General features: G+C 36.7%; 1 protein-coding gene across 11 annotated transcripts in view; it reads left to right on the forward strand.

Annotated features, from left to right (window-relative positions):
• Positions 1-18,813, forward strand: part of CEP112 (centrosomal protein 112) — a 381,720-nt gene that overhangs the window by 225,827 nt on the left and 137,080 nt on the right. For all 11 annotated transcript variants that reach the window (XR_012499617.1, XR_012499618.1, XM_074343512.1 and 8 more), the window contains one exon: positions 3,715-3,945. Coding sequence is in view for 9 of the 11 variants with exons in the window: in XM_074343512.1 (XP_074199613.1) it covers positions 3,715-3,945 (231 nt within the window). In the remaining 2 variants the exon portion in view is untranslated. The remainder of the gene's footprint in view (positions 1-3,714; positions 3,946-18,813) is intronic.

The following is an 18,813-nucleotide window of genomic DNA, read 5'->3' on the forward strand; positions in this document are numbered from 1 at the left end:
TCTTCTCTTCCAACATTAATGTGTTTGACCATCCATCTGTAGTTCATGTCTCTTCCAATCTAGTGTAGATGGGCGGGGTCAGTAGTTAAAATTCTGTGTACTAACCACAATCCAAGATAAAGGAAAATTTTGTATGTTAATATCTATCATGTTGGGTTATTTAATATCTATCATAGTAAATAAAATAATCTACATAAGATGCCTGGTGCAAAATAAATACTCAAGATACTAGCAATTATTATTTATCATGTAGAAATTGTAAAATTGCTAACATTCAGATAAATGATACACGATTTATATTGAAAATAGAGTAATCTCTTATTGTATATATTTTGATTTGGAAAGCAACGTCATTTAGCTTTGTATTCCTGTTCCCAGCATCCTAATGTAACTTTTGTCATTACTGTCACTTTTGGATTTTCTGATTTCCAGTCAGGGGAATGTTGGTTCATGCAGAGCTTGCTGAAGTACATCATACATAGAACAGTTATTGTCATGTTTCAGGAAGTGTTGTGTTCACAGCTAATGAATCAACAGCAATAATGACGATGACAGTGGCGATGATGGTGATAACTCCCCTTAGCCTGAACTACCTGTTCATCTGGGAGCAGGGCGTCCTAGGTTCCCTGATCTACTTTTCCTCTGAAAAACAATTAAAAGCCTAGATATAATTTTTTTAAAGAACATCTTCTTGAATATATTCACAAGATACTAAGTGAGGATACTCAGATATCAACATCTAAATGAAAACAGAAACCCAGAGGTGTAGGCAGAGCACTGAAGACAGTTCTCACCTTGGAGACCTTTTCTAAAACTGGGTGCACTTGAATTTTGAGGGGGCTTTTTTTGGGCACAGCGGGTAAAAACGAAGCCCAGGGTTTGCTTAAGGTGGGAAATCTAGGATACCACCGTGCGCAAAGCTGGGGCACCAAAGGGCCACAACCACCGTGTGTGGGTGAGTTAGGAACCAGTGAACTAGAAACAGTGTTAGCATTGGGGGGGGTGTGCCCCTGAAAATTCATAGCTATAAGCCAGTTGTCAGGAGCATCTGAGAAAAAAATATGAGAGAGAGGTTCAGTGAAATGAAAGAATGGAAAAATCTAATGTACATCTATGTGAGTTCATAAAGAGTGGAACAGAGATATTAAATTAATAGGTTATGCCTGAGAATTTTCCAGTACTTACAAAAACAGATTCAGAGGAGTAGCGTGTCCCAATCAGAATAAGTAAAAATATATCTACACATATTACACATTTTTTATTTCTCTGCACATATTTAGAGAAATAAAAAAATTGAAGAACACAAAACACAAAGAGAAGATCTTCAAAGCAGAGAGATAAAAGCAAATTATCTTCCAATGAATAGCATCTGACTTTTCAACAACACCCATAAAAACATTTTCAAATTAATGAAAACTGAGAGTGCTTGCCACTAAACTTCTTCAGATAACTTAAAGGATGCACTTGGGGCTAGAGGAAAATGGTTGGATGGAAGGAAGGAATGATGGAGTAAGACAGTGGCAATAAATGGATATATCTAAGCAGTTACTGACGGAATAAAATAATTAGCAGTATTGAGTTGATAAAAACAAAACAAACTGAAAATAACAACTCTAGCATATAAGTATGGAAGACTGCAACAGGGCTTAAAACGTCCTGAGTTTCTTTTTTTTTGTTTAAGAGGATATAAAAATAATTAACTTTAAAATTTGATAAGTGAAACTTGGGTGTTGAGGCCTCTTACTGTGAGCACTGAAAGAAAATATAGTAGATCACTTCCAAATTAGAGAGGAGAAGGAAATTGAAGGAGCAAAAAAATTTATTCATTTAGAATAAAAGAAGGAAAAGTAGGGAGAAAAACAAAACATACAAAAGGTAGGGCAAATGGCCCAAAATAAGAGGAAAACATAAAGGCAAATATGTTAGCATGTACAAACGAATGGACTAAGTTGGACTAAATGCTCCGTTTAACAGAGAAAGGTTGATTTAATTTTTTAAAAGAAGTCTTAAAAATAAAAATATATGCTATTCATAAGACAGATATCTAAAACTTGAGGATACAAAAAGGTTTAAAGTAAAAGAGTGGTTAAAAATATACCAAACAAATATTATCTTCCCTCTAAAAAGCTGCTATTAAAATCTGTTAATCTCAGATGAAAGTGTCTTTAAGGCAAAATCAAAAGAGGCTGAGCATCACTATTTGAAAACAAAAAATCTAATTAACAGTAAGGTATAGAACTTACATGGACCTTAAAACCTCAAAATACATACAAGAAAATTTAACAGAGCTACAGAGAGAAATAAACCTACCATTAGAGTGGGGGATTTTAACACATCTTTAAGTAATCGATAGCTCAAGTAAAGAAAAAAATCAGTAAGACATAGAATATTTCAACATAATAAATTGAACTGATGGATTTGTATGGAACACAGCACCCAACAACTTCAGAAAATATAGAGTACATATTTCCTCGCAATCATTCAAGAAGCTTTAAAAATTGTATAAATGGCCATCAAGCAGTCTTAACAAATTTCAAAGAATTAATGTAATACAGACTTCATTCTCTGGCCACAATGCACTTGGAAGTGAATAACAAAAAGACAGTCATTAAATTCCATGTTCTAAGTTGATTGATGCGCCCCTAAAATTTTATATCCATCCAGAACCCATGAAAGTGACTTTATTTGGAAGTAGGGTCTTTGCAAATGCAATCAAGTTAAAATTAGGTCATTCTGGATTAGGGATGAGCACTAAATCCAATATGACCAGTGTTCTTAAAAGAAGAGGGAAACTTGGACACAGAGACAGACACTCAGATTCACCTGAAGATGGAGGCAGTGGTTAGACTGATGAACCTACAAACCAACAAACGCCAAGGATGGCCAGCAAACACTGAGCTTGGAGACAGGCATGGAACCAATTCTGCCTCAGAGCCTCCAGATTGAACCCACCCTGCTAACACCTTGGTTTCAGACTTCTAGCCTCTAGAACTTTGAGAGAGTAAGTATTGTCTTAAGCCACCCAGTTTGTGGTACTTTGTTATGACAGCCCTAGGAAACTAATAGACCCCATATGTTTGGGAATTAAGAAACATACTTTTAAATAGATCATTAAGTCAAAGAAAAAATAATAGTGAAAGTTAAAAAATGTTTTGAACTAAATAGCCATGAAAAGATCATATATTTAAACCTGAGAGATTAAACTTTAAGCAATAGTTAGAGAGCTATTTATAGTCTTAAGTTTATAAATCAGAAAAAGAAGAAAGGATAAAAATAAAAGAGTTAAATATCCCAAATATGAGATTAGAAGAATAAAAAAACCCAAGAATGTAGAGTGAAGGACATAACAGAAATAAGAGCAGAAATCAATGAAATAAAAACAAAAATACAATAGCAAGTACTAGGTGAATCTCAGAAGCATAATGCTGAATATTTGAAGAAGCAAATTGTAGAAGAATACATGTAATATTCCATTTACACAGATATTCAAAACAAGGGAAACTGACTATGTTGTATATGGTGACATGTTTAAGGTAGTATCTGCATGTAAGTGAGAAAGAAATGACATAGGACTGGAGAAGGAGGGAAGGAAGGTAAGAAGGAGAGAGAGGGAAGGAAGGAGTGAATTTTTTGTATGTTTGGTAGCCTTTTGCAATTTCTTATATGACTTTCCTACTCATATCCTCTGCCCATTTTTCCGTTTTCAAAAACAAGGTCATTGCTGACATGGAGGCGCAAGTTCACAAGTTGAGGGAAGAGCTGATTAATGTGAACTCACAGCGCAAACAGCAGCTGGTGGAGCTCGGTCTTCTTCGTGAAGAGGAGAAGCAGAGGGCTGCGCGGGACCACGAGACTACTGTCAACAAACTGAAGGCTGAATCAGAAAGGATGAAGATAGAGCTGAAAAAGACGCACGCTGCTGAGACAGAGATGACGCTGGAGAAGGTAAGATACCCAACTGGGATTTTTATAGACAGTTGAGACCCATGTTTGAAATTCACTGCTACAATCCTTATATTTAATTTCCAAAAGGTGGTGGGCATAGAATAACTCTTTAAATTTATAAACTACTCAAATGAGCAACCCAAGTATCTTGCTGTCTGTCTAAGGGAGGTAGGTCTCCTAGCTTTTCCCTTGACTTTCATGGAAGGGATTGTATGGAATAGCTCATTCCACAGTAATTAAATAGACATTCGATAAAACAGCGTTCTGATATTGTCAGATATACCGATTGGGGTATTTGGGCTATAACCCTGAGTTTTTCTAAGTTAAGACTAGGTTTCAGGTCTTTTCTAGATTGTCTAATAGTCATTTCTAGATTTTACAGCTTTTTATAACAGTGTCACATAAATGATGACATATTTTCCCAGACTGATATTTCAAATGAAGAACTCTCTTTAGAATTATATATTTTTAAACTGTATGTCAGTATAATGTTTACACATTTTGAGTTGACCTATATTCCAGATACAGTTTCAAGTATTTGTTCTTCTGATGTTCTAGAAAAGTGTAAATATTTTATTCGGGTAGTAAATGTAAATTGCTATTAATCATAACAACTGTAAATTGCCCCTGTTTAAGACCGATCTATATCATAGGATCAAGAAACTTGGAAAGGATACCCTTTGCAAGGGTATAGTAAGAATCTTCTAATTTTGCTTATTTTTTCTACCTCTTCTTCATCTTTAAATGCTGAGTCCTCACCGAGCATACAACACCATTCTAGGCACTACTCCATCAATTTTACATAGATTGTGGTCCTAAGGTGCTTACTTTATAGTAGTAATAGCTTAAATTATCTGAGAGTCAGATTTTAAACTTTGCCCTTGGCAGCCAAGCTCTGAACTCAGAGATAAATAGAAAAGGTCTCTAAAGAGGCAGGAGTGAGCCTGGCTTCTTACAGGAACATTAAGGAGGTCGATGTGGCTGGAGATGATGATGGAGGAAGAGAAGGAAGAGGTGATGGGGTCAGGGAAGAACCTGAAGGGATGTATGAGGCCCTGGTGGTTTTTGTAGGCCCTTGAAAGAGCTCCGCTTTGACTCTCATGAGTAGAGAAAGCTTGGTGGGTTTTGAGCAGAGGAGTAACATGACCTGGCACATTTGAATGAAATTTCTCTGACTGCGCATGCTGAGAATAGACTGCGCATGCTGAGAATAGACTGCGCATCTGAGGGCAAAGATGGGAGTAGAGAGACTAGTTAAAAGGCTTCTGCAGTAATTTAGACAAGAGATGATGGATGCTTGGGCCTGGCCCGTAGCTCTGAAGGTGATGACTGATCAAATTCAGGTTATGTCTGAAGGTAGAGCTGATAGGGTTTGCTGTTGGTTCTGATGTGGGGAGGGAGAGGGTGGAGGGAGAGAGAGAGAGAGTGAGAGCTAGGAGTCCAGAGTCATTCCAAGGTGACTTGCTGGAGCCAGTAAGCAAATGGAGTTTCCCTTTGCAGAGAGATGACTATGAGAGTCATTAGGGCAAGTGGGACACGTCCCAGCTGAGATGCCTTTTATACATCCAAGTGAGGATGTTAGTGATAATTCCATCAAAGCAGTGAAAAGTAATCATGCTCTGATGCTAAAATATACCAATTTTCAGGAATTAGGGGAACATCCTTCTATTTGTGTATTCCGTATATATCGATAGTTTTAGCCCTCTGACAATAGCAAAAGAGAGACCGATGGGGAGTGAAATGGTGTTACACTCACCTTTCTTGGAACTGGTACACACCCCACCTTGGCCTCACTCGTCTCTACCAGCAGTTCAAAGTATTTACAAGGAAATGTTCTTAAATGGCTCAGACACCAGTGCACCTCGAATTAAAAAAAAAATGAACATAGTAAAGCCAGACTTATAAAATGTACAATTCATGCTTTCATTTTGTTGCATCATATATTCACATTTTACATTTTTTTAATAAATGAAAATTTTCAAGTAGAGGTTTATATGTGTTACTAATTGACAAGTTACAGTTAATAAGAGAAATTAGTATTAAAAACCATCAGTAATTTATTTGGCACATATTTCTGGAATATCTTCTATATCCCAAAGGCATTACTCCAGGCACTATAGGATTACACAGGAAAAAGAGAAGAAAAGACAGTGTCATTAAGGAGATTATACAACAGTAGTGACAGGAGAGCACACATGCATCCATGGATAACTGTAATGCAAGGCAGAGTGTGAGTTGGGGGGGAATTAAGAAAATCAGGGAAAATTATCAGGAAGAGACGTCATTTGAACTAGGTGTAAGTAATTTGTAGGGTTTTGATGAGTAGATACGCAAGGTGGCATTCTAAGCCAAAGGAGTAACCACAGCAAGAGCAAACGAACCATGTATGTGGCATAGAAGTCACTCAAGGAGAGTGGTTAGTGATCAGGCTGAAAAATAGCTCGGGGTCAGTGCAAGTCTCCAAAGCTATGATAAGTGTTTCAGCTTCATTGGGTAAACAGTGAGAAGCTACTGAAGGTTTTTAAGCAATGAAGTGTCAAGATGCAAGTGATTATTAGGAAAATCTCTCAGTCGGTGTTGGCAAGGTACCATAGCGGTAGAAGTAGTTGGCGGGGACTGGATTAATCCAGGTGAGAGGCCCCTGAGGGCACATTCGAGGTGCGGGAAGGTAGTCAGAGTTTAGCAGTGACAATGGGCCAGAGGAGACATGTTTGAGAATGAGCTCAGAGATGGCACTGATTAGACTTGTTAAGTATAAACTCAGCCCTTAATGAATGGGGAACGTGGGAAGTTTCTGGCTTGGGGAGGAAGAGGATGAACTCGGCAATGAACTTCAGTTGTATTTGAAGAGCCATCACAACACCTAGTTGTGATGTTCACTTGCGATCGAAGGACTACTTGTATATAATCAAAGAAAAGTCAGGAGTAGAAGAAAGAGCTGTAGGAGTCACCCACAGAGAGGGAGCCCGCTCAGGAGAGGAGAACAGACAGAAAACAAACAGCTGTGAAAGACTTCATTTAAGAAGTCGGGGAGGAAACAGTCAAAGAAGGGTCATTAAGGTAAGAGGAATATGAGAAGATTGTATTTTCATGGAACTAAAGGAAGAGAGTATTTGGAAAGGAGGATTGTAAAGAATGTGACAGAAACTCAGGGAGGAAGAGGGTGGAAGAAAGGTCACAGGATCTGAAACTGAGAAGTCATTGATGATCTTGGACAGAGCCCTGAAAAATGATAAAGTGAACAGGAACATGGTTGCAAAAGACACATGAGAGAGGAGTGAGGACCTGGGCATTGGTGAATACACTATTGTTGGGGGAAATCTGATACTAAAAGGAAGGTGCAGTTCCAGCGAGCAGCAGGAGTTAAGGAAAGTGTATGTTTAGGCTGAAAATGTCTTGAAATACTTGAGAGGGACTAATGGAGAGGAAGAGGGTCATGATGGAGAGAACTGTAGATGACTGATGGCTTGTGGTCTGGGAGATGAGGGTGCAAGTGGAATTACCAGCCCCGGCCCAGCCTCTCCCCTTGGCCTTGAGGATCCAGCTGCATAAGACGAGGGTCTGTTCCTGGAACGTGCCTCGCTCTCTCCTGCCTTCAGGTCTTTACTCTTCCGCCCCCTCTGCCTGGAATGTTCTTCCCCACAATTTGCTTGTAGTCATCCTCCTTTTCATCCCTGTGCTCTCCGCAGGATGCCCTTCCCTCACCTCTCCATCTAAAGGCTTGCCTACCTCTCCCACCTACCTGTCCCCTCATTGTCTTCATCACTCATCTTACTACCAGAATTCATCTTTTCATTTTTCCACTTGTTTATTTTCTGTTTTCCCCATTAGACCATAAACTCATGAGCAGGACCTTGTCTATCTTGTTCGTTTCTGTACACGTCTAGAAATCTTGGCACGTGGCAGGTGCGCACCTGGTATAAATTAAGCTAGTTAATGATAGGAGCCGTGACTTTCAAGGAGGGATGGAGGAAGAAGAGAAGTGGTAAAGATACAAAGGAGTTCCATAACAAGACTTGAGAAGAGTGTTTATCTGATATCATCTCTATCCTGAGCAAAGCATCACAGTAGTCTGCTCAGAGTGAGGAATGTTAAGAAAAGTGAAACACCAGGGTTCAGGCTGAGCAGTTGGCCAGAATGCAGCTGAAAGGAAAAGGATGTAAAAGAGTTGGCTCAGGTAGAATTGACGCTCTGCAGGTAGAGGAGGGAAGTAACGGGATGAGGCTGGAAGAATGGGATGCCCCGGAATTAAACTGAGAACCCAAGTAACACAAGAAGATAAAAACGAGGTTTTAACATGGTAATTTTAGCTGACGTGAATAAAGATGCCAAGGAGGTGAATTAGAACGCAGGTATTTGGTGCCCTCAAGGGAGTCTGGGGAACAGGATGAGAGCATTAAATGGCTAGTGTTTAGTGCTGTGAGTTTGGTTTTTGTCTAGATGGTGGAATTAACCAGTCCCAAAGTCCATATGATAAAATACAAGTGCTGAGTTTCTGCTATGAAGAGTAATTTTTATTTCTGATGGATAAATGTTTTTCCTTAACTAGTTAAAGGATTTCCAAATGCAGGGAAGAACTGAACTGTGAGTTCCCTGAAATAGTCCTTGTGAAATACTCCTTTCTGAAGTTTCAGGATCATACATGGTGCCTCGTACACAGTAGACATTCATAAATGTTAAGCAAGTGAATAAAAGAACGATGATGAACTGAGAAATTCAGCATAGCAACTATCAACGGTAATAAAAGTAAATTAAAAACTGTTATTGATTCCTCCAAATTTGATTTCAATCCATTATAAATACTTTGGAGTCACATCTTTATATTCAAATATTTGTTTAGTATTGTCATTTTGTTCATATTAGTAATAAATGCAAAGCATAAAGTTTTTTTAAACATAGTTTTAATTTTTCTACACAAAATTAGTAGACATTTGAGTTCTTACTCTAAAAATTTGAATTAACGCTAATAAACTAGTAGGTAATTCTGTTGCCAGCCTGTTGTGTCACTGTGCATGTTCCTTGAATTCATCTCACTGTGTCTGGTAAAGGGCTTTATGTTTTGCTATGTTTAAATAAATCTGAAAGTTAAATATTTGCTAGCATTTCAAAATCCAGTCAGAAGTGAGGGGTTTAGAAATAGATTTTTCTCTCATTAAGTATAAAGTTGAGGTTCAAAAAGAAGAGAAAAATGCCAGAATAATAAATTACCTAAATGTAACCTTCCCTGTGGGTCTGGGTTGTTTCAGTAGCACACACAATGTTAAGGTTATAAAAGAATCCTAAGTCCAGAGCCTACCTGAGTCTCTGTCAGCAGCAATTTAGACCCAGATGGTATCTTCAATGGCTTTGAGTTAAGAGAAACATGAAATACCTCCACAAGGTCAAAATACTTGAAATAGAGAATCCAAGAGAATAAATGATTGACATTTGCAAAGTGAAAGCTGCTTTTCCAGCCTTTTAAAATCTTTTCAAACCAAATTGAAACAAAGTCCATAAAATATGAACCTTTGAAAAATTGAAGAACATTACTAAATGATGGTAGTCAGTAATTCTCAGAAGTTTTATTAAACCTTTGGTAGTTAAAATTTACCATTCCTTCAGAAATCTATCCAGCTATTTCAAAAAATAACCTTTCTTGAAATAGAAGATATTTTAGAAAATATGGAAAATAGAGAAGTGTAAAATTCCTTAATACTATCAACACCCACAGATAACCAACAGTAATAATTTAATGTATGTATCAATAGCTGTATTAACTTAGCTGACTGAGAGCATACTAAATAAACAGCTCTGCCTTTTACTTTTGAAAAAAAAATTTTGTCTAAATTGATGCAAAAATTAACATCTTTATACAAAAAAATTTGCCAGCATTTCAATTTTTTTCCCTTAGTTTAATATCCCAGTAGAATTACAGGGTCAAATTCCTTTTCCAAAAGGTTGTACTAATTTATATTTTCCCTAACAGAATATCTATTTTATCTAGTTCTTAGTATTAATATTTTTCTTTATTTTTTGGTATTTTTTGGTGAAAAACATTTATTGTTTCCAATTTGTGTCTTTAAGAGTGAAATTGAACATTTGTAATGGATTTGTTATTCGTATTTCATTTTTTGAGAACTGTCTGTTCATATCCTTTGTCAGTTTCTCTTCTATTAATGTCCTAGTGTTCTTTTCATCGCTTATATAAACTTGTTGTACATTTAGGATGATAAAACTCTTTGTGGCAAGTATTTTTGGCATCTGCCTTTTAATTTTGTCATTTAATTTTATGATATACAAAATTATTTGTGTTTCGTGTAATCTGCCAATTCCTTTGTGAAATCTCCAGTATAAGTAGATATTTTAAGCTTCATGATTTGATATTTTAAAATATATGAACACACATCAAACATTTTCCACACTGTTCTTTACTAAGTAAAAAGCTCTTATGAAATTGACATAGTATTTACCAGCTTGGGTTCCTGGTCTATAATTTTAATGGTATCTGAAGGATTATACTGGAATTCTGCCAGCCTGAAGTCATAAAAGGCTTTGAGCAACAATTCAGCATCTTTTTCAAATTTAAGAAAAGCTCCATATGGCATAATTATTCAAAGCTAAGGTCATAGAAACTACTTAAACCTTTGAAATTTATAATTAAAGGATTAATATTAACTTATGAAGACATTGTCATTTTGGCTTAAAATGGATTTCTAATCTCAATTCTGTTCTTTTTACTTTGATCTTTTCCTTGACTTTTTCCTTTGCTAAAAATGTGAAGTTTTGTATCCTTAAATTTTTAAATTAAATATTAAACTCAAATAATTCAGGTTTATAAAAAGTGATTGTCAGACAACATCCACTTTGATTTTTACAATATTCCACAAATGCTGATGAACTTCGAGTTGGCATGGTGTCTTCTGGGTGTATAAGCCACAGCTTGAAATAATGGACTTTAATGATACCTCTAAACATAACAGTAAATTAATCTACAAAAGAAAGAAACTTGCACAAAGGGAAACTTGGAAAACTTTGGGTGTGTACATGATTTGAATATGATGGATTGGTGTTCACTTATATTAAGGTTTAGAATTTTAATATATCTGTAAATGACCTCAACTGTAAACCACCTTATACAAAAAGCAAGACTTTTTGTCATTTTGACAGTATATACAAATCAAGCCAAACCAAATAGTTCAGTTACATCAGTTAATGTATGTCCTTATGTAACAAGAGGAATTGTGTGTTTCTTAGAGACTCAGTTTTGCATCAGTCTCCAGCTCTTTCCTACTTTTTCTGATTCGGAGTAGAATCACAGTGATTTCCACTAAAGAAATACTGGAATCGTGTATGGAGTGTTTGCTTATTAAACAAAAATAGCAGAGTATCTATCATCATTCAGCCTGGAGTATTTACGTTGTCAGGGTTTTACCATCCCCTCCTGAGTGGGGCTGCAGAGTCATGGGTAGAGATGAAAGTGCACTGCTCCAGTTGCAGCAGCTTTCACTGTTTCCTGGCGAATCTCTTGCTCTTTCTCCCTCTGCCTCTGCTCCATGTTAAAGAGCACTCCTGTTTTCTGGCAATAAGGGAGAGCAAATCAATAGCTTAACTTCAAAGTCTAGTTTCCCTAGGCTAGGGAGCTACTTGGAGAAAATTAAAAGACAGTGTATTTTATATTAGGGTTATTTGAAAACAAAATCTAGAATTATAAATGAATCATTATTTATTTTTAAAGTTAAACATTTAAAATTTGCAAGATTAATGCTTGTCATTCTGTAGCCTAACTTCCTAATATTCTAATTGCACCATTACAAATGGGAGTTCTGCCTATCACCAGATATTGTTGGTTTTATCATTTTGGACTTTCTTATGGGAAAATTTTTTACCTAAAATAAAGGGGAAAAAAAATCTCTTAGGTCAGGACAACAAAACATAGTACTTTGACTTGAGAAGCTATTGAAAATAGAGCAGTTTGTTTGCCATCTTCAGAGATTGAGATCCAAACTAAAAGAATTGGGAGTAGGTAAAATGATCAGGTATTTGTGCCCAAAGGGCTTTTATGCATATGTTTATTTTTGTGGGTATTTTAGTGTGTGTATGTGTGTTCAAATTAGTACAGATCGTTATACAATTCTTTTGATTTTTTTGGCTTCATGGACAAACCTATGGGTGTCTGACTGATTAATTTAATCAAAACCTATTTGATATGCAATATTATAATAGTTTCATGTGTACAACATAGTAATTTGACATTTGTATGCATTACAAAAATGATCAACACAATACATTTAGTTACCATCTGTCATCATACAAAGTTAATACAATATTCTTAAAAATTTTATTTATTTATTATTTTTTAATTGACATATAGTCAATTTACAATGTTGTGTTAATTTCTGGTGTACAGCATAGTGATTCACTTATACATATATATATTCCTTTTCGTATTCTTTTTCATAATAGACCATTATAAGGAAATACAATATTATTGACTATAATTATCCATACTATACATTATATTCCCATTATTTATTTTATTTTATTGATTATTATTTATTTTATGACTGGAAGTTTGTACTTTATCCCCTTCACCCATTTTGTGCCATTCCTCAACCTCTCCTTCCTCGGCAACCTTCAAAACTATCCTCTATATCTGTGAGTATGGGTTTGGTTTGGTTTTGTTTGTTTATCTTGCTTTTTAGATTCCATATATGAGTGAAATCATGCAGTATTTGTCTTTCTCTGATTTATTTCATTTAGTGTAAAACTCTGAAGGTCTATCCATGTTGCTGCAAATGGCAAGATTTCTTTATTTTTATGGTTGAGTAATATTGTATTGTATATAAATGTATCACATCTTCTTTATCCATTCATCCATCGATGGCTACTTAGGTTATTTCCATATCTTGGCTATTGTAAATAATGCTGCAGTGAATATAAGGGTGTATATATCTTTTCAAATTAGTGTTTTTACTTTCTTCAGATAGATACCTAGAATGGAATTGCTGGATCATATGGTAGTTCTGTTTTTTAATTTCTTGTTTTCCATAGTGGCTGCACCAATATACATTCCCACCAATAGTGTACGAAGGTGGCCTTTTCTCCACATCTTTGTCAGCACTTATAATTTCTTGTCTTTTTTTAAAATTTATTTTATTTTTGTTATTTATTTTTTGGAGGGAGGTAATTAGGTTTATTTATTTATCTATTTAATTTTAGAGGTGGTACTGGGGACTGAACCCAGGGCCTCATGCATGCTGAGCATGTGCTCTAACACTTGAGCTATATCCTCCCCCACTCTTGTCTTTTTAATAATAGCCATTCTGACAGATGTGAGGTGATATCTCACTATAGTTTTAATTTGCATTTACCTATGAGTTGTGATGTTGAACATCTTTTCAAGTGTCTCTTGGTAATTTGCATGTCTCCTTTGGAAAAGTGTCTATTCAGATCCTCTGCCCAGTTTTTAATCAGTTTGGTCTTTGTTGTTGAGTTGTATGAGTTTTTTGTATATTTCAGATATTCATCCTTTATCAGATATATGCTTTGCAAATATCTTCTCCCATTCAGTAGGTTGGTTTTTCGTTTTGTTCATAGTTGACTTTGCTGTGCAGAAGCTTTTTAGTTTGATGTAGTCCCATTTGTTTATTTTTGCTGTTGTTGCCTTTGCCTTTGGAGTCACATCCAAAACATCATTGCTAAGACTGATTTCAAGGAGTTTACTGCCAATGTTTTCTTCCAGGATTTTTATGATTTCAAGTCTTACATTCAAGCCTTTAACCTAGTTTGAATTTATTTTTGTATATAGTGTAAGAAAGTGGTCCACTTTCATTCTTTTGCATGTAGCTGTCCAGTTTTCCCAACGCCATCTATTGAAGAGATTGTCCTTTCTCCGTTGTATATTCTTGCCTCCTTTGTCATAAATTGACCATATATGTGTGGTTTTATTTCTAGACTCTCTGTTCTGTTTCACTGATGTATAGGTCTATTTTTAGATCAATACCATACTGTTTCGATTACTGTAGCTTTGTAGCATAGTTTGAAATCAGGGCACATGATACCTTCAACTTTGTTGTTCTTTCTCAAGATTGCTTTGGCTATTTAGGGGTCTTTTGTGGTTCTGTACAAATTTTAGAATTGTTTGTTCTAGTTCTGTGAAAAATGCCATTGAAATTTTGGTAGGGATTGCATTAAATCTGTACATTGCTTTGAGTAGTATGGACCAGAAAAAGTGCAGTTGGCTTAAACCTCTTTATCTTCACTAGTCATCAAGGAAAATACTAATTAAGACAAGATACTACTTTTCACATATTGAATAAACACATTATTTTAAATAATACCAAGTACTGTTTTTGATTAATAATACCAAAAACCATAGATGCAAAAATTCTCTAAAATGCTGTTAGTGCACATATAAATTGGTACAACCTTCTGAAAGCCTTCGGTAACCTACATTATTGACTTTTAAAATATCCATCTCTTATGATTTAGTAATCCGTTTCTTGGTTAGCTTAATATTGATATCAAAACCCCAAAAAGATATCTCTCTAAAAACAAGTTAATCTTACTCATGAATATTGTAAAAAAATTCAAATCAAATATTAGACAATAGAATCTAGTAGTGATTTAAAACATCATATACCATGACCATATGAGTTTTATTCCAGGAATGCAAAGATGGCTTGATACTAGGAATGCTATTAGTATAATTCACTAAATTGATCAATCAAAAGAGAAAAATTTATATAGTTTTCTCCATTTTATTCACAATGAGCCTGAGCTGCTGTTAAAAAAAGAACCCCAAAATATGGTGGATAAATGAAATTGGGAGTTTATTTTGCTCTCTCATAACAGTCTGGTTTGGGGATGGAGCAGATTCTGAGCAGGTCGTTTAGGAACCCAGGCTGGCTGGTGGAATGGCTCCATCGTCTTCAACATGGAACTTCCATCTCTTTATTAAATGGTTCCAGTTGTCGCCATTTCCCAACCAGCAAGAAGAGGGAAAAGGAAGATGAGGAAGACAAGTAATTTGCTTTTCAGGAAGTGCTATGGCCATTGCATATATCATTCTCACATTCCACTGGAGAAATCTTAGTCCTAGGGCTGCGCCTGGAGAAACAAGAACTTGTTAGCATGTGCAACATTAAAAGTTGGGTGATTATTATTTTTAAAAAAGAAGAACAGATGCCAGAGGACAATTAGCAGGCCATGGCACATTCTTAATGCTTTTAGCATGTAATATCTATTTTGTGTATCATGGTCCTAGATGCTTGATAGAGAAATGAACAAAACAGGCAGATATTCCTGTCTTCTCAGAGCTCACATTCTAGCAGGAAAAACAGACCTTAAGCCAAGAACATCCTACATAAGTAACATACATAGAATTTTAAGAAGTGTCTAAGTGCTGTTGAATACAATGATAGAGAAAGTTACGGGAGGCTCTGGAGTGCCAGAGTAGGGACCATTTAAAGTGTGTGGTCAGTGTTGGCCTCACTGGTAAGGTCAGTGAAGGAGCTGAGTTAGCCATGTAGATATTTGGAGGAAAAAATTTCGGATAGGATGAACGGCCAATGCAAAGACTCCCAGATGGGAGCGTGGCTGGTGCGGTTACAGAATAGCAGGGAAGCCAGTGTGGAGAGAGCGGAGTAGACAAAGGAGGGAGAGTGGGAGATGAAGTTTGGGGGATCCCAAGGGTCCTGAGCATACAGGCCCTTTGAGGCTGTTGTAAGAATTTTAACTCCGAGTAATGGAAGAAGATTAGGATATTATGCCAAGGAATGATATGATCTGACTTAGGCTTGAAAAGATCATTCTGGTTGTGTGAGAAAAAAAGGTGAGAAACCAATTAGAAGGGCACAGCAGTAATCCTAGTGAGAGATGATGGGGACTTAGACCAGAGTGGCACCAGCAGAGGTGGTCAGATTCTGGGTATATTTTAAAGTTGGAGACAACACAACTTTGAGGGATTTGATATGGGATATGAGACTGACAAAAAGTAAGCCACTGATAAGCGTATATTTAGGGGGAAAATGGAAATATGCTAGTTCATTTCTTTGTGGAATGGCTTTATTTGTGATTTTTAAATTGTTCAATTTTCTAAATGTCCTATGTTATAACCACTTTGTAAGCTGAACAGTGATGTACGATAGTCACCATCTAGTTATATTGTCACCCTACCTCTAAGCCCTAGGGCATCTTCAACCTGCTTCCCGTTTTCTGCCCCTGGGATCAGAGTCACAAGGAAAAGGATGTGCTGGCCCTCAGGCCTGGCCTTACATCAGCTGACATCAGACACTGAGCAGGATGATTGTGATGTCACCAGCCCCTCTCACCCCTGCCTGAATCCCTGTCCCCTGACCAAATCACCTTTCTATCATGGCAGGGAGGCTGCGCCCTCATTAGCATCAAAAAAGCAGCTTTGCCTGTCCTGCAGCCTGCTCCTAGGGCTCTCGTCTTTGCTTCTGAAATCTTCATAGGGGCCAGAGCAAATGTGGGCTTCTCTGACTTTAGACCCCTCATCTCCCAAAGAAAGTCAAGCCCAGGGTCTGCTAGGGATGAAAGGAGGATGTGGCAATGCCCCTGAGACAGAGCTGGCTGGTAGTCTGAGGCCCCTGAGGGACACAGGACCATCTGGCCTCAAAGAAAAGAAGGTAAGATGAGACACCCTCTGTGTTCCTGAGACAGGGATCTTTCTAAAAGGCAAATGTCATTCCTGGGTTGGAGCAGGCACTGGCAGTGTAAAAACAGCTTTCCCCTCAAGGTGAGTTATTTTAATGGGCAAGAATAATGTAACGAATGAGACTGTGATGCCATTTGACTGAAATCAGAGCCATCCTAGATCTGATGGACAGTGTGCCCTGAGAAACCCCCGAGAAGGTGTCTGGACATTTGTCAGGGTGGAGTAGGAATCAGGCAGAATTGCAGGACAAGGTAGCTTGTGAGCAAATGGCATTTCCATCTCCTGCTTAAAAACTTAGTTTCATTGCCCACAACAAAATGAGTTTGCCACAGCTCCTTAGCTTTCTGACCAAGGATTTATATAATCTCATTTCTCCTCTTCTACCTTTCTTTTTTTTCTTCTTATTTATTTTAATTACCTTAATTTTTAATGTACAGTTTAGCAGCATTAAGTACATTTACATTTTTGTGCAGCCATCACCACAATCCACCTCCAGACCTTCTTTCATCTTGCAAAACCTAAACTGTACGGAATAAACACTAATTCCCTATGTTCCCTTCCCCCTAGTTTCTGGCAGCCTTCGTTCCATCTTCTGTCTCTGTATATTTGACTACTCTAGGTACTTCACATGAGTGGAATCAAACAGTATTTGTCTTCTTGTGACTGGTGTTTATCACTTAGCGTGATGTCTTCAGGGTTTATCCATGTGCTAACATATGTTGGAATTTCTTTTTTTTTTAAGGCTAAATAACATTCCACTGTATGTATATACCACATTTTGTTTATCCATTCATCCCATCAGTGGACACTTGGGTTGCTTACACCTTTTGAATGCTGCTATGAACATGGGTACACAAATGTCTAAGTTCCTGCTTTCAGTTATTTGGGGCATATATCGAGAAGTGGAATTGCTGGATTATGTGGTAATTCTGTTTTTACTTTTTTGAGAAATCTGCCATACTGTCTTCCATAGCTGCTGTACCATTTTACATTCCCACCAGCAGGTCACAAGGATTCCAGTTTCTCCACATTATTGCCAACACTTGTTTTCGGTTTCCTTTATTTTTATAACAGCTGTCATGATGAGTATGAAGGGGTATCTTCCTTTACCTTTCTTAACTGTCTCTCCCACCACAGACACAATATGTGCTGTGCCCAGCCCAGAGGACTCCCTTCTGTAAACAAATAGGCTATAAACAGTCTTTCTTCATGGCGTCATACGTGTTGTTCCCTCTGCCTGGAAGACTCCATAAACTCATTGTCCTCATTCAAACATGTTACCTGTCCCTGGCTTCCTCCTTCCTACACCAACTCATAAGAAATCATGCTCTTTCCTATACTCCTGTAACTCTTCATTCATTCCTCTCTTTTTAAAACATTTTTATCAAGATATAATTTACATACAGATAATGTATAATTCTGTAAATTTTGACAAACCATCTCCACAATCAAGATAACTGTTCCATCCCCCCAAATATTCCTCCAGACCTTTGGTGTCTCCCTAATTCCCTCCCCTTGCCCCTTCTCCTGGTAACCACTCATCTGTGACTATAGATTTGCCTTTTCTAGAATGTCATATAAATGAATCATTCATTCAACATAGAGCCTTTTGAGTCTGATTTCCTTCCTTTAGCATCGTGCATTTGAGATTCTTTCACATTGTGTGTAGCAGTAGACCGTTCTTTTTTATTGATAATAATATTGCTTGGGTGTTTATACCAGTTTGTTTATCCATTCTCCAGTTGGAAAATATTTGGGTTGTTAAACATTCACGTGAAGGTTTTGTGTGAACATAAATGTTTAATTTCACTTGGGTAAATAGCCAGGAGTGGGATTGCGGAGTTTTATGTTAAATATATTTTTTAATTTTATTAGAAACTTCCACACGGTTTTTCCAAAGTGGCCGTGTTGTTTTGCATTCCCATCAGCAATGTATGATAGCTGCAGTTGCTCTGTGTCCTCACCAGTATGTAATAGTCTTGTTTGTAATGTTATTTTAGCCACTCTAATAGGTATATTTCATTGCATGTTTATGTCCCTAGTAACTGATAATGTTGAGCATCTTTTCATGTGTGTATTTGTCAGCTGAATATGTTCCTTGCTAAAGTTTTTATTTAAGTATTTTTCCAATTTTATATTCAGTTGTTTATTTTCTTATTATTGAATTTTGAGAGTTCTTTTTATATTTTAGATACAAGTCCTTTAAAAGA

Source organism: Camelus bactrianus, chromosome 16 (genome assembly GCF_048773025.1).
Source record: "Camelus bactrianus isolate YW-2024 breed Bactrian camel chromosome 16, ASM4877302v1, whole genome shotgun sequence".
NCBI classification, from domain to species: domain Eukaryota; kingdom Metazoa; phylum Chordata; class Mammalia; order Artiodactyla; family Camelidae; genus Camelus; species Camelus bactrianus.